General features: G+C 34.4%; 2 protein-coding genes across 2 annotated transcripts; both read left to right on the forward strand.

Moving 5' to 3' along the window:
* Positions 1-623: 623 nt before the first annotated feature.
* LOC110716598 (bifunctional endo-1,4-beta-xylanase XylA-like) lies at positions 624-5,690 on the forward strand. The gene is made up of 2 exons (XM_021895233.1): positions 624-1,688; positions 4,181-5,690. The coding sequence occupies exons 1-2, from the start codon at positions 1,583-1,585 to the stop codon at positions 5,311-5,313; spliced, it is 1,239 nt and encodes a 412-aa protein (XP_021750925.1). The 5' UTR covers positions 624-1,582; the 3' UTR covers positions 5,314-5,690.
* Positions 5,691-11,306: 5,616 nt separating this feature from the next.
* LOC110716911 lies at positions 11,307-12,224 on the forward strand. Its single transcript, XM_021895565.1, has one exon. The coding sequence runs from the start codon at positions 11,307-11,309 to the stop codon at positions 12,222-12,224; it is 918 nt and encodes a 305-aa protein (XP_021751257.1).
* Positions 12,225-24,045: the final 11,821 nt, after the last annotated feature.

Here is a 24,045-nt window from a genome sequence, read left to right on the forward strand (position 1 = left end):
TATTTTTAGGTTTCGTTGGGAGATATGACATTCTCATTACTCCATAAAATATAAGTTGGTCGTACATTGTTGTTAGTTTTGTTTGGCGTCTTCCCAGGCTTGCTTTATAACTTGATACTCAGTGGAGGCTTGTTCGAGTTTGTCGCCTTAGAAGTAGGGGGAGCCGAAATGCCTCCCCAGGTCAAATCCCAGCCGCACACCACCTTGATTTCATTGCTAAGTACAAATTCATATCACTTTATGAACCAATTTTACCTAAAATCTTCCGAAATAGTAATGCAATTCAGGTTAGATATACTATCTTCGTGAAATGTTTTCTGCAACTTTGGAGGACTTTACGGTTTACGATGCAAAATTTGATAATGTGATTAATGTATTCTAGGGGTATGTAGTTAAGGTGGAAAGAGAATGTTTGGATAATTAATCAACCACTCACTGCCACCACCAAGACCAGTCAACAGTCTAACACCGCCTTCACCAACACCACAACCGCCTTCACCAACACCACCGCCGCCTTCAACGCCGACTTCACCACCAACACTACCAACCCACGAAACCAACTCCACTACCAACCCCACGAAACCACCACCACTACCAAGCCTCATGTAACCACCACCACTACCAACCCCCACAAAACCACCACGAAAATCAAAACCCACCCACGAAAATCAAATCCCACCCACGACAACTAAAACCCATAAAATCCAGCCCACGACAATCAAAACCCATAAAATCCCACCCCACGAAAAACAAAACCCAGAAAATCCAACCCACCATTCTCACGAAACCCCCCATAGAGAGAGAAAGAAGATCTAAAAAAGATGAAGAGAGATAATGATATTGAAAGAGCAGAGAGAAAATATGGGGGAATGATGATGTAGGTGAATGATGATGTAGGTGAATGTAGATGGTTTGGGTTTCTTGAGTTGAAGATGAAGAGTTGATGAATTAGATTGGGAGAGAAATTAGTAATTAATTAAATCTGATTATAGTAATTGTGTTTTAATTTTTTTTAATGAGGGTAAAATTGACATTTAACTAGTATTTTTTTACTTCAAAAAAAAAAGAAAAAATTTTAATTGCACATAATACTTAGCGGACAAAAATAATAAAAGTTACAAAAACCATTTAACGAAGACCTAAATAACTTTCACCCCTTAAACCCAATTTTAAAAAGCGAGGTACTTGCAAAAACCAAAACGGAAAGAGCACCAATCTAGTAATTCGAGCTAATACCAAAGAGCCCATCCTTGTCGGAAGCATAGAACAAGAAGAAGAATGAAAAAGGATTCGATTTTAAACCCTTTTCTGGGTCAGTGAACTAAACAGCAAAAGTTGCATATACTCAACTTCCAACTCAAACCAAATCTTTTTCTTTTTTTTTTTTTTTTTTTAGTACTTTCCCTTAAAAAAAAACAGAAATTGCTATTGCTTCTTCAGTATATTCAAACACGTCATTCTTCTTCTTCTTTTCTCTCTCCTTTTCATAATTAAACGCTAAAAACCTAAATTTAATTCTTAAAACCTAAATTGAAAGAGGGGTTTTTGTTTGATTTCATGATTTTAGAAATTATTTGGTGAAATGGGTAAATGGGATCGACGCTATTATGCTCGACCAAGGCGCCGTTATTATCAAGATTATCAATGGTCTCCTCCCAGAGATGAACCTTGCCCTGACCCTGAAACTGGTATCTTTCTCTCCTTCCTTTTTTTTTTGATTTTTTTCGAAAGATTTCTTGAATTTTCTTGAGATTTACGACCAATTTTGAACTGGGTTTATTGGGTTTTTTGAATTTTTGAATTTGATTTGAAATTTTCTATCTTTATGCTAATAATTGGTTTTATGGGGGAAATATAATGAAGGAAATAATTTGGGACATTTGGAAAGAGGAAAATGGGGTAAATAATTTGAGATGGATGGAGTGTGACGATTACGGGTAAAGGATGTAATGGGACATCATATTAGTAGGGGTATGAAGTAGAATGCTATTGGATTGGATGATTGTTATTTTTTAAATTGATTCAAATGAGCTGTGATTGGATGTGAATTTTAGGAATTTGCCAACATTGTGTAATTTATTTGAGATTGGTTGAAAAAAATATATAAATGTAGGGCGATTATCATTGGGCAATTATAGCTTCAACATTTTCTTGGAATTGGCAGGATTGATTTGTGTACTTGTGTAGTGTTGTGATAAACCCTTAAATCAGCGTCCTATAGTGTTTAAGTAGGTTGATTTGTTATTGGTGATTTTGAAATTGGCTCTATGAGAACGTGTAGAAATGGAAAGATTGTGTTTGCTCATATTTTACTTTGTCTTGGACATCGGTTTTCTATGTTTTTTTGTTGGTTGAATGATGGCATTCGTTTAACTTGCTAAACTTGTCCTAATAGATAACCGGTCGGTATGTTTTCTATCACTTTCTGTTCACATTCAAAACTCTAGTTGTTGAGCAGTTGTGTTCTTGTGAAGAATTCAAGGAGTTGCGTTCTTGTGATAGAAAAAAAAGGGAGTAATGAGAGTTAAAGCCGGGGGGATGAAATTTCATCCGGATGTTGAGTATAGACAAGATTTTCGAAAACTATAAATTTGTGGATCCAATGTATACAATATTATAATTTTTTTATATTGGTAGAATGGGGAAAAAGATTAATTAGTTTTATGGTCCAACAACGTTAGAGAAATCTTGGAGTTGATATTCCCACATATGATAGTGCCAAAATTCAGATCAGCCTTTAGATATTAACCGATTTAGCAGATGATAAATACCTAAATGGTACATCTTGTTCAATTTAGATTTTTGCCTTTGTTTAGTTAGTTCATTTATCATAGTGCTTGTTCATCATGTTGATTAGTTGTATACTTCTATACTGATGTTGTGATCAGGTTTCCGGATATATTTTGGCCTTGATTTTTAATGTGTAATCAATTTATTAAGTACGCCTCTAAATGAACATCATATTAATTATTTTATATATAGCATTAATCTGAATTAAGGTATTAATTTCTTTGAAAGCATATCGGATGAGATCATCCTGTCAGTGTATTTTCTGTTTCCTGATCTTTGACTTGCTAATATTTTTAAAGGCTAATGTACTGGACTAGAAAATTAATCACTCAAAAAAAAAAAAAAAAAAAAAAAGAAAGAAAAAAAAAAAAAAACCAAGGGTGTTATACTTCCATATTTTGACTTGCTTTTATCTAAATTGTGTGTTTCCTTAACCTCAGTTGCTGCTTATATGGGTGCCGGTCTTGAACTTATATTAACATTGCTTATGTCTGTTGAGACCTTAAAATGAGAATAAGTTAAGGTTGTTTTGTTATGTATTGGCTGTTCAGTTATGTGTAATTTATTATTTGTGACATGAGTTATGGACTGTTGTTTTACCAAATTATTCCTTATAATTCGGTTTTAAAATTGCTCTGCAATGACACATTTTAATTCTTGTACTAAGATTAACCCATATCTAAATCACTGTAGATGTCGAACACCCTTTATCTCTACACAATATATCAAGATAATTTTTTTAAAACTACAATTTATTTAGGCTAAAATTATAAAGAATATTCCGGAACTCTTGAAGTACAATGTGAATGTGAACCCTTTGTTCTTTCAATTCATGCTGTGGTGGCCGTAAACTGCATGATAACACCTGCAAGATGCTTTTTTCCTTGACATCACAACAGTCACAGTGATTTTGATTGTAATTTTTTTTCAGTGATCAAGAGTGATTGTGTCAAAGACTTTACGAACTTAAGGAGGGATTTAGGACAGTGAGACAAGATATTTCCCATTAGGTTACCTTATGCATGTATGTGCATGTTTCCATTGTTGTTTCTGTGTAGATTTTACTTACTCATTCCGGTGTATATTTGTCTCATCTGGAATCTTCCATCTGAATAGAAAAACAAGGCAAATGTTGGGGGGGAGTCAGATAAGATATTTCCCATTAGGTTGTGCATGTTTCCATTGTTGTTTCTGTGTAGATATTACTTACTCATTCCGGTTTATATTTGTCCCATCTGGAATCTTCCATCTGAATAGAAAAACAAGGCAAATGTTGGGGGGGGGGGAGTGAGAGGGTGGATGAAGTTATTACTTTTATTAAATTCGTTGAATTTATTCAAATTATCTTGGATATTGCATGTATATGTCGCTTAACCTTTCTATATGTCAGAGGTTTGGCAGGATAATGTGCCGATGTGGGAAAAAAAGTTTTGCTATATGGTGGGACGGATGCCATGGAAGAAAGTATTGAGTACGAAAAACTTTATGAATCTCCTTAGTAATAGTAATGTGCTTAGCTGGGATGATTCTGCTGGTGAGGAGGCTTTTAATACTGCCAAAAAACGCTTTTGGGAAGAGATGAATGGCCTTTCATGTGAAACTGAACTCCCTAATCCAGATATGTACATTGATGAAATAGATTGGAACCCCTATATAGAACCAGATTTAATTAGGGAGGCAGATAAAGCATACTTCAATCCAGATGATAAATATTACTTACCTTCTGCTACTAGGTCAAAAGAACATAGTGGATGGCCTGTTGATGCCAATGATCATTGTGAACATGCTTATGTACAGAGTTGCACAGAGAAAAATAAAGGATCAGGCTGGGGCCAGTGGGATAATTCTGGTAATGTTGCTAGCACTGCGAATAAAGATGATGATCCTTCGGTGAGCCGTCAAATACATGATAATGGAGCTGTCAAGGATAAACCTACTGGTCGGAATCAGTGGGATAGCTCTGTTAGTCAGACAAGCAAGTTGAATACTGATAATGATCCTTGGGAAAGCCATTGCACTCGGGGGAATGAAGCTGTTAAAGATAATACTTGGGGAGGTGAATGGAATAAACCCTCGGGTTTCCAACCAAATAAACATCCTGATGTGTCTAACAATTGGGGTGCCAATGGTAATTCATGGAGAAAAGAAAGCTCTGGATGGCAAGATCAGGGAGCAAGTTCGAGGAGCTGGAATCAAGAGACAGGAAAGGTACCCTATTCCAGCTATTGGAGTGATAGAAATAGAAATAAACCTCAAGAATACAGCTCTTATCGGGGTAATAGAATGCAAAATGGTAGGAGCAACCAGTGGGGGCAGAAACCCAGCGACAAGTATAATTGGGGGCCGAAAGATTCCATTAATATCCATCGAGGCCAAGGACAGTTAAATGCAGGTTGCCGTAAAAGAGAAGGTCCTGATTACTATGTCGCCAACAACAAGGGCCCAAAGTTACAGGGGGATGGCCAATCATCTTGTCACTGGAATGGAAGTAACAATAGGAGGGGAAGTTTTGGAGGCTACTGATCTTAATTGGGCTTGTCTTAATTCTGGGTTCATTTCTAGTTCATTTTGTAACTAGCTCATTATATAATAGTAGGTCGATAGTATATATCTGGTTCTGGTGAATTAGTCATTCTATCCATGGATGGAGCGATGATGGGGCTTTAACTGAGCTTGTGACACCCTTTTTAAATGTGGTGTTTCTGTGATCTTGTATGCCATCCACATATTTTGGCATTTAGTTTAGAAGTAATGTGGAGTATGTAGTTTTAGATGAGGTGTTCTAGCATCACTGTGAATTTTTTTATATGAAGCCATGAAAGGCATCGTTGTTGCAACCAAACTGTACAAATTATCAGGAGATTTAAAATTTTTTTGGGCTATTGCTTTTCATCTCTTCACCAATTTCAGATCTGTTGTCAATTGCGCTTTAATTGTAGATTTGTGTGAAGTCATTTCTTTAGAATGTGCAGAGTATGTAGCCAATGTAATCCGACTAATCACTGTAAAATTGGAAGCATTGCATACGAGCACGTGCAGGTGGACGTGGTAACTGGTAAGCATGGTGCATTGTGTCTACTATCTACATAAGTCTTCTCTGGTGAATGACCATGACCATTACTTTCGCTTTGTTGCTTCCGATTTGCAATGCTCGTTCTGCCTCTCGAGTTAGTATTTTTTCCTATGGAGTATAATAGCACTTATTCAGTTTATTTGTAAAATATCTTTGGCAGCTTCTATGCTATTACTAGCTTATTTTTGCACATATTTATGGAAGGTTTTATATCAGGCTGCAGGTTCAGACCATGAAGTGCAGTATACTCTTACTACGTAATTTGTTGGCTCAGCTAAAAATGGCGGTGTGATCTGGTTTTGCCATTATATTGTTGACATATCTGAGGGGACGATTAACATCTTTTAAGCCCCTTAGATTTGGTGCATAAGTGGGAAGTCTCCAAGCGGTTTGCTACGAATTTTGAAGCTTGGCCAATTATCTCATACTCGATAAAATGCACAATTTTTTTTTTAAGTTAATGTAGGTTGCAATGTGTTACTCGTAGACAACAATGCTTAGTAGCAAATTAAAAAAGGGTGATCGATCATAAAGGATACATATTATTCTTCCTAATTGTGTACTCAAAGGAAACGATTTAAACACAACTAAAGCGGTATAGTGGAAATTCCTAGAAATCCGGACATTAGTTTTTGGATTATACGTCATCCCCTTCCTAATTTAGTACTCAAAGGAAACATTTTAAACATAACATGGTGTAGTGAAAAATCCTTAACATGTGGAATTTTGATGGCATTGGAAGAGCGTATGATTTATGTTGCTACTATATTGAGAATTCTAAGGGTCTGTTCTATTCAGCTTACTTTCAGTTCAGTTCAATTCAACTCCAATAAGTTCAATTCAGTTCTTAATTTTCTTTTCTCATAAAATATTCAGTTCAGTTCTAATAAGTTCAGTTTAGTCAATCAGAACAAACCTTTAGTTTTGAACTTATTAGGAAGGGTGCAAATGTCATGTGATCAATTTTCCATAAAACTAATGAGGTGCGTTTAATTGAGTTGATAACTAAGAGATTATCACCTTAATTGCGATGGTCTTTATCTTGTGCTAGAAAAATGCATTTATTGTGGCCTATGCCATGAAAATCTCTTGTAATGCTAAGATTGAAGATGTGTGCTTTAACTAGTAGTCCATTGCTACCTTTGATGATGATTTATGCTGCTATCGTATTGAGAAGTATGAGAACCAAACCATTAATATTAATTTGGTAGAAATTGGCATTATAATGTTTGATAAAGAATGAGGAGGTGGAGGGATCTCTTACATTAAACAAAGTACCAAATCAATGACTCGTGGCCCAACATATAAAGGGATAGAATTTATCCACGAGATAGGGAGATTATTAGATTTATTGGTTTGTACCATTTCAATTAAAGAAATAACTGACGGGAGAGCATTTCTATACTAAAGATCTGTGGAGCAAATGCCTTGCAAAATGATAAAATTGACGAAATAAAGAGAATTGTACCAAGTTGTTTTAATCATGAGGAAGCCTTAGTTTATAAATGGTAAATAAATCGATAATTTTGTCCAATTAGTATGTCATTTTTGTTAATAAATAAACAATAGTGGGACTCATATGTTGTTTATTGGAGATAAATTTGTACTTCGTATTTTCTCTTTAGTCATACCATACATGAAATGTATTTAAAACAATCCTTTCAGCTAGCTCTCATAAGTCATAATCAAGGAAGTCATGTTCATATTCATATTTAGGCAACAATACCTCCTTATGTCCACCTCAGTAGCAAAATTTGAGACATTCAACAAAAATATTAAATATGGAATTCCAAATTACTGACTCATTTGTCAGCACAACACAAGGATTGTTCACAAGTCACTGTTGAGCCCAGGTCACCCACCTTTACGGGTTGTATACACACTCCACTCCACATTAGTATGATATTGTCCGCTTTAGACCTAGCTGCATAAATTTGTTTTTGGACATCTTTCCAAAAAGCCTCATACTATTTTGTTGGAGTATGCACTTACTTATAAGGAAGTCATCTCTTTCTTATTTCTTCCATGTGGAACTTGGGATGAACTACACTAACAGCCACAACCATTGCAAGGTAAAAAAAATCACAATCACAAAAAAGTACAAACATTAAATAAAAGAATGAGTAATCTCTCATTCACAAGAAAAGGAAAATACACATTGATCACCATCTACATGATCACTAGATAAGTCCTAGATCACATAAATAAAGAAAGAGTACTCGATCTCATTCATTTTCCAATGAAAGGGAAACATTAATACTCGAGCTACTTGGTCAAGGGTTACTTTTTTTTTTATCCATGGTCAAGGATTACTTGAGGGGTTCGATCAGGGGTTAGTTAATACTCGGTCATGGGTTACTTAAGAGGTTACTCGGTCGAGAGTTAATCGAGGGATTACTCAGTCATGAGTTATTCGGTTAGGGTTTATTTGAGGGGTTTGGTCATTGGTTAATTGAGGGGTACTCGATCAGGTTCTACTCGAGGGCCATGGTTACTCGATCAGGGGTGACTCAAGGGGTTACTCGGTCATGAAATACTTGAGCTAATCTGTCAGGATTTAATTTAGGGGTTGCTTAAGGGGTTTTGTTAGGGGTTACTCAGTTATGGGTTACTTCAGGGGTTCAGATAGGGGTTACTCGGTCATGGGCTACTCGAGGGGTTATTCGGTCAGGGGTTACTCAATCAGGGATTACTCGAGTTACTTGGTTAGGGATTAACTCGAGGGTTCGGTCAGGGGTTACGAGTTACTCGGTTAGGGATTATTTAAGGTGTTACTCGGTCAGAAGTAAGCAAGTAACTCAAGTAATATAACCCCTAACCGAGTAACTCGAGTAACCCGCCACACAATGTTACCAACCACAAAGGAAAAATCTCCCATTTAAAAATGAGTTGGCCAGTGACGCAAGTAGAAATGAGTGCAAAAATATGACTTAATGTGGGTATGGATTATTAGTTCATTGAGTTGAATTATTTTTTAAATCTTTCCATACAATTTAAGAATAAAAAAAGGTTGTTTTCAAGAAGTACTTCGTATATCATTATTTTGAGGGTTAAAAATATATGATTAAGACATATTTATAAGTAAATTCATAATTACTCAATAAATCATTTTATTTTAAAAGTTTATGAAATGAATATGACTATCAAGATTTGTAAGCCGTGTATCGCACTGGTGCTATACTAGTTATGAGAAGTATTTAATGAATCTCAGTAATCAATTAAGTCCCTTGTTCTTTTCATCTTATGTTCACTTATTTTAGGAAAAATTGTTTCACACAAGTTTTTATTAGGGTTGGTAAGCTCTAAATAGTTCAAGAAAATAAGTTATAATAAAGGCATGTTCACATTTAATGAACCGAACTGAACTAAACAGATTGGAGTTAAACTGAACTAAACTAAAGTAAACTGAGCTAAAATGAATATTTTATGAGAGGGAAATTAGGAGTCGAACTGAACTGATTGGAGCTGACTGAATTGAACTGATTGAAGCTGAGCTGAAATGAACTGAACTGATTAGAGCTGAACTGAACTGAACTGATTGGAGCTGAGCTGAACTGAACTGAAATTAGGTAAATGTGAACAGGCCATAAGATAAGATAGGATTAAATAAGTAAAATTCAAGTTTCCCTCCGCTTAAAAAAAGAAGAAGAAGAAGAAGTTTGTATCTGTTATGATAATATCTAAATACGGATGACTATTATCCCATGTACAATCTAGAATATTCTAGAGTTGGGTATTTGGTCTTATCCATTGATGGATCCCTAGGTAATGTACACTATATATATCCCGTACTAGATGGAATATGAAATACAACGTAACAATCTTCCCTAATCTCTCTATATTTTCTCTTCCATATTTAACACGTTATTAGCACCATTGCTAGTCAACTGAGTAGGATTACCAAACATTTATCTAGAATCCCATATTATTATTATCATGTAAGTATGATCGCAGCCCATAACAATTATATTTTAACATTTATCTACTTTTGCATGCTTATTTATTGGAATATCAACATATATAACGAATACAGAGCATGATATATAATATAACTTAAGGTTCCATTCTTATTTTTCTCCATGCTAACGTTATCATCTTCTATTTCGTTCTTATTTATGCATGATTTGTATCAGGTTTATTTATGCATGATTATAACGTTAAGTACATATTTTGGATACTATTTATATATACTTATTTTTAAGGAAATTTTAGAAAATAACACCACAAAAAAACCCAAATTTTGATTATAACACCACAACAATTTTTTTTTCATTATAACACCACATAAAAATCCTAAAATTTGATTTCACCACCACTTAACAGATTCGTAGATGAAATCCGTTAGTGGAGCCCATAACAGACACGTGTCAATAACTTATTGGTTTTAAAAAAATTATAATAAAAAAAGAAAAATAAAAAATAAAAAACCCTAAACAACATAACCCAGCCCACTACACCACCGGTAGCACCTCTGCACCTGTACGTCCCCCGCCACCAACAGCCTAACACCAGCCGTCGGCACCCCTGCCCCACCTAAACCAGCGAAACCCTCTCTTCCCCCTCCCCAAAAACCACCGTAGCTTCACCTTACCTCACAGCTCCAACAACACCAAGTCGAATTCGCACTTCCCAGCCACCAAAATAGCTACTAGCGGTTGAAATCGGCTACTTTAGGGTCGATTTTGACCACTTCGGCCCTAAACCGGCCGATTTCAACTAGAAGTGGTTGTTTTTAGTGGTAGCTAGGGTAAGGGGAGTTGCGGGCTAGGTTAATTGGTGCGTCTGGTGGACGATAGGATTTTCGGGGTTGGTTAAGAAGGATGGGGGTGAACGCCAGTGGTGGGCTTGGTGGCTAGGCTGGGGTTGGGTACAGTGTGGTGCGTCTATGTTCAGGTGGTCGGCTTGGGGGATTTCGTCAGTCGAGAGTGGTCGTATGGGGAAGCCGGCAGTGGGGGTTAGGGTGACGGTGGTGGGGCTAGGGGGAATCGGCGACGGTGGTGAAGGTGGTGGCTGGGTTAGGGTTTTTGGGTTTTAATTTTTTTTTTTATAATTTGTTCATTTTTTAAATCCAGTATATTATTGCCACGTGTATAATGTGGGGTCCATTAACAGTTTTTTGGATGGCGTTAGTAATAGGTGGTGAAATAAAAAATTCGAGGTTTTTTGTGGTGTTATTACAAAAGTTTTTTTTGTTGTGGTGTTATAATCAAAATTTGGGTTTTTTTGTGGTGTTATTTTCTAAAATTTCCTATTTTTAATATTATTTTGTATAGTGAAAAATGTCGAATCTTGCCAAACTTGAATTTGTGGCCCTTGATATTACCGGAAAGAATTATTTATCATGGGTGTTAGATGCTAAAATACACCTAAGCTAGATGCTAAAGGGCTTGGTGAAACAATCAAAGAGGCTAATAAGGCAACACCTCAAGAAAAGGCTAAAGCCATGCTTTTTCTTCGCCATCACCTCCATGAAGGGCTCAAAAATGAATATTTAACTGTGAAAGACCCACAAATCCTTTGGAGTAATCTAAAGGAAAGGTATGACTACCAAAAAACAGTGATACTCCCTAGAGCTCGTTATGAATGGTTGAATTTGAGATTGCAAGATTTTAAATCTGTTAGTGAATATAACTCAGCTATGTTTAAAATAACTTCTCAATTGAAATTATGTGGAGAAAATATTACTAATGCAAAAATGCTTGAAAAGACATACTCCACTTTCCATGCTAATAATATTGTCCTGCAGACACAATATAGAGAAAAAGGTTTTAAAAAATATTCTGAATTAATATCTTGTCTTCTTGTGGCTGAGCAAAATAACGAGCTGTTAATAAAAAATCATGAATCACGTCCTACTGGCTCTACTCCATTACCTGAAGCGAATGTGACAACCCATAACGGGAAAGAAACTAAAAACAGAGACCATTCCAGCAGTAGTGGTCGAGGTAGAGGTCGCGGTCGTGGCCAATGGCGCTGCCGGGGTCGTGGACGTGGATATGGTAGAGGTCATGGAGGTCATTTCACAAACCCACATTCCCACCAGAAGTGGGAACGTAGGGATGATAAAGAGAAAAGTGATACCAATATACGTTACCGTTGTGGAGGAAAAGGTCATTGGTGTCGGGTTTGTAGAACTCCAAAGCATCTTATTGAACTTTACCAAGAATCATTGAAGAAAAGAAAGAAAGTTGAGGCAAACCTTGTTTTTGAAGATGGTGAAGGTGATTTTGATTTTGGCAATACCAATCAATTTGATGTTGCTGATTTTCTTACTTCCCCGAAAGGGAATAATTTTGATTTTGGCAGTACAACTCATTTAGAAGTTGTTGATTTCTTCACTGCCCCAGAAGGGAATAATTAAAATTATATTGTTTTGTGTCAGTTTTAAGTATTAGACTTATGTTTGCTTGTTCTAGCGTTTTACTACATTTTATTTCTTTCGTTGCAATAAGGACTTTTGCTTTATAAATTTATGAACTATTTGAGTGTTTTTATTGATTTATTTATTTTATCATATTTATTTTTATGCTTAATATTTTGACAAGTATTTTATTTCATGAAGAACATGGATATTACTCAAGTTCAATTTGCTATGAATGGTGAAGAATTATGTCTTGCTGATAGTGCAACTACTCACACAATACTTAAAAGTAAAAAATATTTCTCTCATTTGATGATGAAAAGGATTAATGTGAGTACCATATCGGGTAGTACAAATATCATTGAGGGCTCCGGAAGAGCCACTAAAAAATTGCCTTGGGGAACTGAAATTAAAATAATTGATGCTTTATACTCCCCATTGTCTCAAAGAAATTTATTAAGTTTTAAAGATATTCACAACAATGGTTATCATATTGAGACAATCAATGAAGAAAATAATGAATTCCTTCAAATCACAAATATAACTCAAGGCTCAAAACATGTTTTGGAGAAACTACCTACATTCTCCAGTGGTTTATACTACACAAAAATCAATGCTATTGAAGCTCATGCTATAGTAAACCAGAAGTTTACTGATAATTTTGTTGTTTGGCATGACAGGTTAGGCCATCCCGGTTCAATAATGATGCGAAAAATAATTATGAATTCATGTGGACATTCTTTGAAGAGCCAGCAGATTCTTCATAATAACTTTTCATGTGCTGCTTGCTCAGAAGGCAAGTTGATTATTCGTCCTTCACCAGCTAAAATTAATTTTAAATCAATTAGTTTTCTAGAACGTATACAAGGAGATATTTGTGGGCCCATACATCCCCCATGTGGACCATTTAGATATTTTATGGTTTTAATTGATGCATCAACTAGATGGTCACATGTGTCTTTGTTATCAACTCGTAACCTGGCGTTTGTGAGATTACTTGCCCAATTGATTAAGTTACAGGCACATTTTCCAGATACTCCCATTAAGACTATTCGGCTTGACAATGCTGGTGAATTTACATCTCAAGCTTTTAATGATTATTGCATGTCCATTGGGATAAATGTTGAGCATCCTGTAGCACATGTTCATACACAAAACGGTCTGGCAGAGTCATTAATAAAACATATTCGGTTAATTGCTAGACCATTGCTTATGAAATCCAATCTCCCAATTTCTGCTTGGGGACATGCTATATTACATGTAGCAACACTAATTCGCATTAGGCCAACAAGTTATCACAAGTTCTCCCCATTACAATTGGTTTATGGTCAGGAACCAAATATTTCCCATCTAAGAATTTTTGGATGTGCGGTTTATGTTCCAATAGCTCCACCACAACGCACTAAGATGGGTCCTCAAAGGAGGTTAGGGATATATGTTGGGTTTGAATCCCCTTCAATAATTAAATATCTTGAGCCTACAACAGGGGATTTATTTACGGCTCGTTTTGCAGATTGTCATTTTAACGAGTCACTTTTCCCAACATTAGGGGGAGAAAAGAGAGAGCTGGAAAAGGAAATTAAATGTAATGAATTATCATTATCCTATCTTGATCCTCGAACTAAATTATGTGAACTGGAAGTTCAAAAGACAATTCATTTACAAAGTTTAGTGAATCAATTGCCAGACTCGTTTGCTGACCCAAAAAGGGTGACCAAGTCACATATTCCAGCTGTAAATGCTCCATTTAAAATAGATGTCCCGGAAGGGAAAAATAAATTTGCTAATGAGTCTAAACCACGTCAGAAATGTGGAAGACCAATAGGTTCCAAAGATAAGAATCCTCGGAAAAGAAAAGGAGCATTGGTTGATGGTCAAATTGAAGAAACAATTTCCGAAGGATCTCCATGGAAGAAATTTCAGGTACCTGATAATGAAGAAATTTAAACAAATTATATCATGTCTGGAATTACATGGAATCGAAATCAAATCGACGTCGATGATGTTTTTGCATGCAATGTAGCATTAGATGTTATGGATAATAATGAGGATCATGAACCAAAATCCATTGAAGAATGTAGACAAAGAAATGATTGGCCAAAATGGAAAGAAGAAATTGAAGCAGAACTAAAATCTCTTGGAAAAAGAGAAGTATTCGGACCTGTAGTCCGTACACCTAAAGGTGTAAAGCCAGTGGGATTTAAATGGGTCTTTGTGCGAAAGAGAAATGAAAAGGGTGAAGTTGTAAGATATAAGGCACGCTTAGTTGCACAAGGATTCTCACAAAGACCTGGTATTGATTATGAGGAGACATATTCTCCTGTGGTGGATGCAACTACTTTTAGATTTTTGATTAGTCTGGCAATAAGAGAAGGACTTGACTTACGTTTGATGGATGTAGTCACAGCTTATTTATATGGCCCACTGGATAATGACATTTACATGAAGCTCCCAGAAGGATTCAAGCTGCCGGAAGCAGCAAAATCTAGTTCTCGAGAACATTTATGTATTAAATTGAACAAATCTCTTTATGGATTGAAACAATCTGGGCGTATGTGGTATAACCGTCTAAGTGAGTATTTGTTGAAAGAAGGTTATAAGAATGATCCTATTAGCCCATGTATTTTTATAAAGAGATTTGGATTAGGATTTGTTATAATTGCAGTGTATGTTGATGATTTGAATATCATTGGAACTCCTGAAGAGATTTCAGTGACTGTCAATTATTTGAAGAAAGAGTTCGAAATGAAAGATCTAGGAAAGACAAAATTCTGCTTGGGGTTACAAATAGAGCACCTGGAGAATGGAATCCTTGTGCATCAATCAACATACATAGAAAAGGTTCTTAAAAGATTTTCTTTGGATACAGCACATCCATTGAGCAGCCCTATGGTTGTAAGATCACTTGAAGTAGAGAAAGATCCATTCCGACCTCGGGAAAATGATGAAGAAATTCTTGGTCCTGAAGTACCGTATCTTAGTGCAATTGGAGCACTAATGTACCTTGCAAGTCATACACGACCTCATATATCATTTTCAGTTAATTTATTAGCAAGGTTTAGTTCATGTCCAACCCGAAGGCATTGGAATGGGATTAAACATTTACTTCGTTATCTTCAAGGTACGAAGGATATGAGTTTATTTTCCCCAAAGTTGTCCAAAGAAAATTTGATTGGCTTTGCAGATGCAGGTTATTTATCTGATCCTCATAATGGTCGGTCACAAACTGGATATGTGTTCACATATGGTGGTACTGTCATTTCTTGGTGTTCCATGAAACAAACCATTGCAGCTACTTCTTCCAATCATTATGAGATTTTAGCAATTCACGAGGCTCGTCGTGAATGTGTATGGTTAAGGTTGGTAGTTCAACATATAAAAGAAGTTTGTGGTTTATCATCTGGGAAAGAGGCACCAACAACTTTATACGAGGATAACGCTGCTTGTATTGCTCAACTTAAGAAAGGATACATCAAAGGCGACAGAACAAAGCACATCTTACCTTTTTTTTTTTTTGAGGGAACAAAGCACATCTTACCCAAATTTTTCTTCACTCATGATCTTCAGAAGAATGGAGATATAAATGTATTGCAGATTCGTTCAAGTGAGAATTTAGCAGACTTATTTACTAAGGCTCTTCCGACAACAACATTAAAATAGTTAGCTTACGGCATTGGATTGCGTTGTCTTAAAGATCTCAAGTGATGTAGTCATGAGGGGGAGTTAATGCGCGCTGCACTCTTTTTTCCTTAACCATGGTTTTTTTCTCACTGGGTTTTCCTGGTAAGGTTTTTAACGAGGCAGCATCTTATGCGCATTATAGTGTATTATTTTGTATGGGTTTTATAGTAAATGTTAGTTATTGTTTTATTCAATATATAGTCATCCAAGGGGGAGTGTTATGATAATATCTAAATATGGATGACTATTATCCCATGTACAATCTAGAATATTCTAGAGTTGGGTATTTGGTCTTATCCATTGATGGATCCCTAGGTAATGTACATTATATATATCCCGTACTAGATGGAATATGAAATACAACATAACAATCTTCCCTCATCTCTCTATATTTTCTCTTCCATATTTAACAGTAACCTTTGACAAAAAAAAAGTACTTAGACGGATACCCAAGGATGTTTATATTTCACATGAAATGCCTTTATGTGAACAAATTGTTCACTTTTTTTTTTTGAAAAAATTACCAAAATTGGTTCCAGCGAGTGGGTTTTTGCTATCAATCGAATGAATGGATTTATGCCATCAATTATTAACTAACGAGATTAGACCTGTGCGATGCACGAATTGATAAAATTATTAGAATGAAATAAATTATTTCTATTTATTATTTCCCCGTACATACTTATAAATTAGATCATAAAAAACATATCTTTCATCATAAATTACTAAGTAACAAAATTCAAAAAAAATGAAAGCTAATTTGATCTAACCAAACCATATGCATACAAATTTATACATCTAAGAGTTCGAAATACAGATTAAAAATACACGTAACTTAAATAAATTGGAGCGATGTAATAAAAAAAAATAAGCACCTTGAAAGTATTGCGTAACAATGGTAACATTTAACGACAACATTAGTTCATTTTTGTATAACAACATACATATTATTATTACAATACATGACTTCATAGCTAGGTTGTTTGCACAATCCTTAGTTTACACACACAAATAACAGTAAAACCTTAAAATAATTTTTTAAAAAAATGTCGTAGTTACTAAAAATGTTTTAGCTCAACATTAATTTTATTTATTCCAAACAAAAAAAATTATTTATTTATTTATTGACACAGTCAAAGATTAAAATAAAAACAATCAATTTCTAAAAAACAAAACCAAAAATATTTATGACATCATAAGTGCGTTGGGCGGGAAATTTTTTTATGAGAGAGTGACACGTATACAATTTGAGGAGAGGATGATGTCAGCAATTTTCCGTTTTAGTAATTGTTAATAGATTTTATTTATGGTTTTTAAAAACCTTATTGGAAAAAATTACCCATTATCTTATCTAAACTTTTCAAAACTTATTTCATAAAATTTAAATTTATCAGCCCTATTGCCCCTATATAATCTTTTTAAGTTTATTATATTGACCCTTACTATCTATCTATACTATATATCAATTATTCAATACTATATACTAAAGTAATCACCAAGAATATTCTAGAATTACACATGTCATGTTTACCTTAAAAAATTTCCCGCCAAATTTTTTTTAATTTATTTTATTATTTTCCTTAGAAAATAAAAAGATAATTGATGAAAAAATACGACCATTTTTAAAAAAAAATAAAAAAATATATACAACCTAAATAATAGAACAATAACAACAAATATATATAAATAAAATATTAAAAATGTACACAATCTATAAACAAATATAAACTTATAATAATATATAAATACAATTTTTTTCCTATGAATATCCGAGCGTTGCTCGGGCAAAGAACTAGTTATATACTAAAATAATCACCAAAGTTATCCCTTAATTACACGTGTTGCATCCACAATAAAAATTTTCCCGCCCAAAATTTTTTACTTTTTTTCTTTAAAAAATAATATGATAAAAAATGTAATGAATAAAACTTATAATAATTTATTAAAATATTTAAAATAATGTAACTAAGAAGAGAATTTTAAGTAGGGTAGACATTAATGAATTCAAATTTCATAAAAAAAATAAAAATTATTATATATAAATCACTTCATTTAAACTAACTCTATTTTAACTGACTTTTATTATTTTTAAGTCTTATAAATTATGTACCCGTACATTTGCACGGATAAAAAACTAGTATGTTGTCTAAAATAATCAGAAATCTAAAATAATTGGAATATTAAAGCTAAAATAAGTGGATAAAAAAATGAGCATAATATGGCCTAAGCTTGAAAGTTACTGAAGTTCTAGTTTTTGTTAAGTGTTAAGCCATGAAGGGGATAAATATTATATATTATTGTGACACATATGATACTAAGTATGCTAATTTTGGATAGATTTTTTAAGATAAAATTGTTGTACAGAGTTCTATTATCGATATACTTCTAATATTTCATATGTGCAAAATTAGTCATAACTTTTGATAAATATCTTATAACTCGATTCTATTTCCATCATAAAATTTGTTTGAAAAATTTCTGTAAAATAAAATGTATTTATAATATATTTAATTTATTTTTTAAAATAATAGAAAATTGATAAAAAAAAAAGATTTAATTTGAAAATATAATTTTAGTTTTGTAAAATTACTTTCAGTTCTATTAAAATACTTTCAGTTCAGTTTAGTTCAGCTTCATTCAGTTCAGTTCAGCTCTTAATTTCTTTCTCTTATAAAATATTCATTTCAGTTCAGTTCACTTCAGTTCAGCTGAGTTCAGTCTATGAGAACAAGCCCTAAGTTAATAATAACATAGATTTCTATTTACAAACAAAACTACAAAAACTACACTATTATATAAATAAGCGATACGATATCGTAAGTCTATATATGACCGTAAAAAGTTTATCCAAAAATTTTATTTAACAATCCGGGCATAGTCGGGGCACAAAGCTTAGTTTCGTAATAAAACTATAAATTGTGTGGATTCACATTTCTGTATTTTTTCTTTTTAACAAAATGATCACAACATTGGTTCAATAGACGTTAATAAATTAAATAAGGAATTGAAGTTTGTACACATTTTTTTTTTAACCAGTAAGAGGTTGCATTACGCAAGCTTGTAGAAAAATTTAGAGAAATCAAGTACTAGCTTTGCTTGATTTCTTCTTGCTTGATCTGATTCGAAAGCTTCGTTCTAGAATACATACAATCTGCCAATACATTGATGATCAAATACAATACTATGGGTATATCACCCCAAGTATTGTTTTTGCAGGTCTTTATTTAATTTTATATATTATTTAGTGGAAATGTGAAACATATAATTAAATTTACATGTAATGAATTAACTTTATAGATGATTTTAATATTAACGTTTTATAAAAAATAAAAAAGTTAAATGTGTTTTGTAAAAAATAAAAAAGTTAAATGGTCATGGTTTGTGTTATTGTATACTGCAAGGAGAATGCAATGCCCTAATAAAATTTATTAATTTCTATATATACTTCATACGTTAAATGTTAATTGCAACAAAGGAATATTTTATATCTCACAAATAATACCCCTTTGTTGCAATTAAGGGCCTGTTCACATTTACTGAAGTGAGCTGAACTGATTGGAGCTGAACTGAACTGAACTGATTGGAGCTGAGCTGAACTGAACTGAAATGAATATTTTATGAGAGAGGCATATTAAGAGCTGAACTGAATTGAAATGAACTAATTGGAGCTGAATTGAACTGAACTGATTAGAGCCGAACTGAACTGAAATTAAGTAAATGTAAACAAACCCTAATATTTAACAGAGGAAGTATAAAAAAAAAAAAAAAATCTATCCCTACATAATGGCTACATTTTTAAAAGTTTGAGAAATCTCTTCTAAATAGTTTACAAATTTATATGTCTACGGTTTCCTCCCTATTGGATTCATCTGATTATGCAGTGTGTATCTACGGTTTCTTACCAGGTGTTGGTTAATGGGTCACCTACAGAGGTTTTTCGTCCTCAACATGGTCTACGTCAAGGAGATCCGCTATCTCCATATCTGTTTGTGTTATGCATGGAGGTTCTTTCAGCTATGCTGCGTAAGGCAGAATCAAAAGGCCTTTTTCAGGGTATTAAAATTGCTAGGGGGGCTCCTACCATTTCACACTTGTTCTTTGCCGATGACTCCTTGATATTTTTCCAGGTTTCTCCTCCGGCTTGTGAACAAGTGTTGCAGGGGCTCTCTAATTTTTGTGATATTTCAGGTCAAATGCTTAATTTGCAAAAGTCGTTTGTCAAGTTTAGTCCTAATACTCATGAGGATTACCGAGCTTATCTGTCTGGTTGTTTGAAAATGCGCTCTGAATTTAGATTGGGATCTTTTTTAGGCCTTCCTGTTGATTTAGGTCGTAGTAAATGCTCTGAGTTTGGTTTTATCTTGGACAAGGTGGCCAAACGTCTACAAGCCTTTACAGTTCTCCGGCTTTCGTCGGCAGCTAAGCTTGTTATTATTAACTCAGTGCGCATTGCCTCCTTTAATCACATCCTGTCTGTTTTCAAAATTCCTGATTCTATATGTTCCAGAATGGATAATTTGTTAGCCAGGTTCCAGTGGAAATCTTCTTCTTCTAATCGAGGGTTGGCTCTTCGGTCTTCGTCGTTGCTCCATCTTCTGAAGGGTTTAGGAGGATTGGGAATTGGTAGTATTTCCCCTTTTAATTCTTCCCTGTTGGCGAAGCAGAGTTGGCGAATTATTTAGTGCCCTCAGCTGTTGGTTTCTCGGCTTCTGTCGGCGAAGTATCCGGCTCTTCGTTCTACTGATTTGTTCTTGGCTTCTCGTCCCTCCTGGGGTTGTAGGGGTCTTATTTCAGGGATGTCCTTGCTGTCGAAGGGTTTGTGTTGGAAGGTTGGTTCGGGTTCTCGAGTTCGTATTTTGGAGGATTCTTGGGTTCCGGGGGGACCAGTTCATTTTAAGGATCTTTTGTCTGACTCTTGTGTCTTCTTTACTTGATCCGCGTTCTTGCGCGTGGGATGCTACTATTATTCATGGGTTGTTTGATTCTAGCTCTGCTGCTAGAATTCTTTCGTTGGATCGACCTGTGCGTTTAATGGATGATTTTGTTTACTGGAAGTTTGCCAGGGATGGTGTTTTTACAACGAAATCTGCGTAAGCCCTTCTTTGTGAGCCTGGGGTCAGGTTAGGTAATCCATCTCAAATCTGTCAAGCATGGTGGAGGAAGTTTTGGGCTTTACCAATTCTTCCTAGGTGGAAAATATTTGGATGGAAATTTCTATACGACGCGCTTCCTTTGGCGTCTATTCTCAATTCTCGAGGTCTCCCTGTTGATCCAGTTTGTGCCTTTTGTCATATGGATGTGGAATCTGTGTCTCATACATTCAGAGATTGTCCTGCTATCTGTACTATTTGGCTGTCTGGAGCGTTGGACATCCAATGGGATCTTATGCAGTTTCCTCCATTTAGTATTTGGTTCTCGAGAACAATTTCTTTCTTTTCGTATTCGAGAAATTGGAAGGGTATTGCTTCGTTATTTGCTCTCCTTTGGGCGATTTGGATTTCTCGGAATCATTTGAGGTTAAGGAAAGCTGTTTGGTCGCCTGGGTCAATTGTTGGTCTGGCGTCATATTGGGTTCTTCGTAATATGCATGCTCTAGATTGGAAGCGGCTTGTGAGGTCCTTCGTTCGATTAGTTTGGAGGCCAAGCAGGATGTCAAGTGGTTGTGTTTGCGGGGGTTACCTTATATTTCTCCAACGACATGTTTGATTGTAGACGGGGCCTGGGATTGTTCTACTAACAGGGCGGGTGCAGGATGGGTAGTCCGTGATCTTGATTCTTCTGAGGTCTTAGGAGGTGGTTGTCGGGCTTTTATGGCTAGTTCAGCGTTGCAGTCTGAGCTTCAGGCTTGTATATGGGGTTTGGAGTTTGCGATTCGTAAAGGTTTTTTGAAAATCCGGATTTATACAGATTGTGTTGCCCTCCTTGCTCTTCTTCCTCCTTCTGGTTCAATGGAGATCTCTGCTTGGTGGCTCATTCAGGAGTTGCGGGCTTCTGTTCAGTCTTTTTTAGTTTGTCAGGTTCAAAAGGTTCCTCGTTTGTGGGTCAATCCTGCTCACTGGTTGACTGGTTGTGCCCGACGTCGTCAGTTGTTGTATTTTCTGTTTTAGTTTTTTTTGGGTTGACAATTGTTTTTGGTTGTTGTTCCTTTTATTTGATAGCTCTTTTGTCAAAAAAAAAATTATATGTCTAAAAAAATAAGTTTACTTATTTGCCCCTAAATAAAAGTTTGAGAAACTATTTCCTTTTGTCTTGTAGTGAACCTTAAAATAAATTGCAACTTCAATTAAGACTAAATTGATCAATTTTATTTTCAAATGTATTCATTCCATTATATTCAAAGGTCCATATACTACTTCCATCCCAAAATTACATTTCTATTTCTATCATTTATTCCTCACATAATAGAGAGAAGTAGGAATGTAATTTAAGGACGAAGGGAGTATCTTTTATTATCTCTATTTTTGTGGGATTCTTTGTTTAGTTTAATAGTCAATTAGTAGTATGCTTTAAATATATCAAATATATACATTTCTAGAAATTGATATTTTGTGTTGCTTCCTTACTAAATCTAAAATAACTCTATTAATGTTTCAAACATTACACAATTACACAATATTTAACACATTTATTGCCTTTATGCAAATAGTTTTAATAACATACCATACAAGCAGTAGACATTACACATTAGGGTTGTGACTGATTGTAATTAATTACAAAGGACTAGCCACATCACATGATTGCGTGCATCAAAATCCTTAGTAATAAGAAAAATATTACGAGACACACTAATGGAGGAGAAAAAAAAACAATATAAAATATAAAGAACGCATATTTTATCAACAGAAAAACAATATAAAACGGAGGGAGTACATATTTGACGGTATTGCATGAGATTTGAGAGTAACAACTAGTGGTAACTGGTAAGTCATGAACCGGGTCCCTTGAACACCTGTCTTCCATCTTGACATAAAGAAAATTATAGAGAGTATCTTGTTTTCTTCTGATCTCCAACATTCTCTCACACCTTGCATGTTCATAGTTCCCCACTTCCCAATCAATAATACATCCATCTGGTTTTTTGATGAGAATATAAAGCTGCTTTTCTTGGATTTTTTAACCTCAAGGGCCATCAACATGATATATATATTGAGTGTCCATTACCAAAATACTGCACACAACCTTTCTTTCTTTGAAAATTGTAGTTATGATATAACTATCTTTTTATTGCTACATTTGAACTTTTGTATCTTACTATTTATATATATAGTGGAGTATTAACTTTTGTAAAGTATATAATGATTGTTATTGTTGCAATGCTGCATACAAAGATTTAAAATATATTTTCTCCGTTCTTTTTTACTTGATCCGTTTTAACTTTTACACTATTTATCACCCCTCTAGCCCTTCTTTGACCTTCTTTTGTGAATAATGTGTAAGGAAACATATTGATGTTGAATCTTTTTGAATTCGTCTCTATAAGTACTATCATAATATATAACTAATATATTTTTTTACTTATGGAAAATTAAACATATTAACCGCTAAATTAAAGTTTTACATTGACAAGTGTGATTACAGAAATAGGTCAAGTAAAAAAGAACAAAAGAAGTATATAACTGAATGGTCGATAAAACACAATTTGAACTTTGACACTAAAATTGACATATTAGTATTCACTGCAATAGATTAATGTATTAATTCTCTGTTTCCATATTATGCAAAATTGCTACTCCATAAATTTTTACCCTATAAAGACACCTTCCTCCATTTCATTTTAATTGCAACAGTTTGATTTTCATGTTTATCGATGCATAAATACGATAATTATCATCAATTATGATTAAGTAAGAATTATAAAAAAAAATAAAATTAATGTTGTGTTATAAAAATAGGCATCAAGCTAAGACATTAAATCTAACAAGATATCACTTAGTGCTTTACATATTAATCACTAAAGAATCAGTAAAGATAGTCAGATAGATATGTGTGAATAATATAATAATGGCAAATATCAAACTGCTGCAAATAAACATGTCCTGTGTATCACATTGACATATTTGGATGTTGTATGTTGATGCTAAAGGATTTTCAAAGCATAGTCTTATCGCGAACCAAAAAATGTTTAGTCATATCGATCAAG

The sequence above is a fragment of the Chenopodium quinoa genome, unplaced genomic scaffold, assembly GCF_001683475.1.
Source record: "Chenopodium quinoa cultivar QQ74 unplaced genomic scaffold, ASM168347v1, whole genome shotgun sequence".
In the NCBI taxonomy this organism is placed as follows: Eukaryota; Viridiplantae; Streptophyta; class Magnoliopsida; order Caryophyllales; family Amaranthaceae; genus Chenopodium; species Chenopodium quinoa.

Coding starts and splice junctions, on each gene's coding strand:
- LOC110716598 (XM_021895233.1), top strand. CDS start 1,583: ATGGGTAAATGGGATCGACGCTATTATGCTCGACCAAGGCGCCGTTAT. Junction 1,689..4,180: donor TTGCCCTGACCCTGAAACTG/GTATCTTTCTCT, acceptor TCTATATGTCAG/AGGTTTGGCAGGATAATGTG.
- LOC110716911 (XM_021895565.1), top strand. CDS start 11,307: ATGCTTTTTCTTCGCCATCACCTCCATGAAGGGCTCAAAAATGAATAT.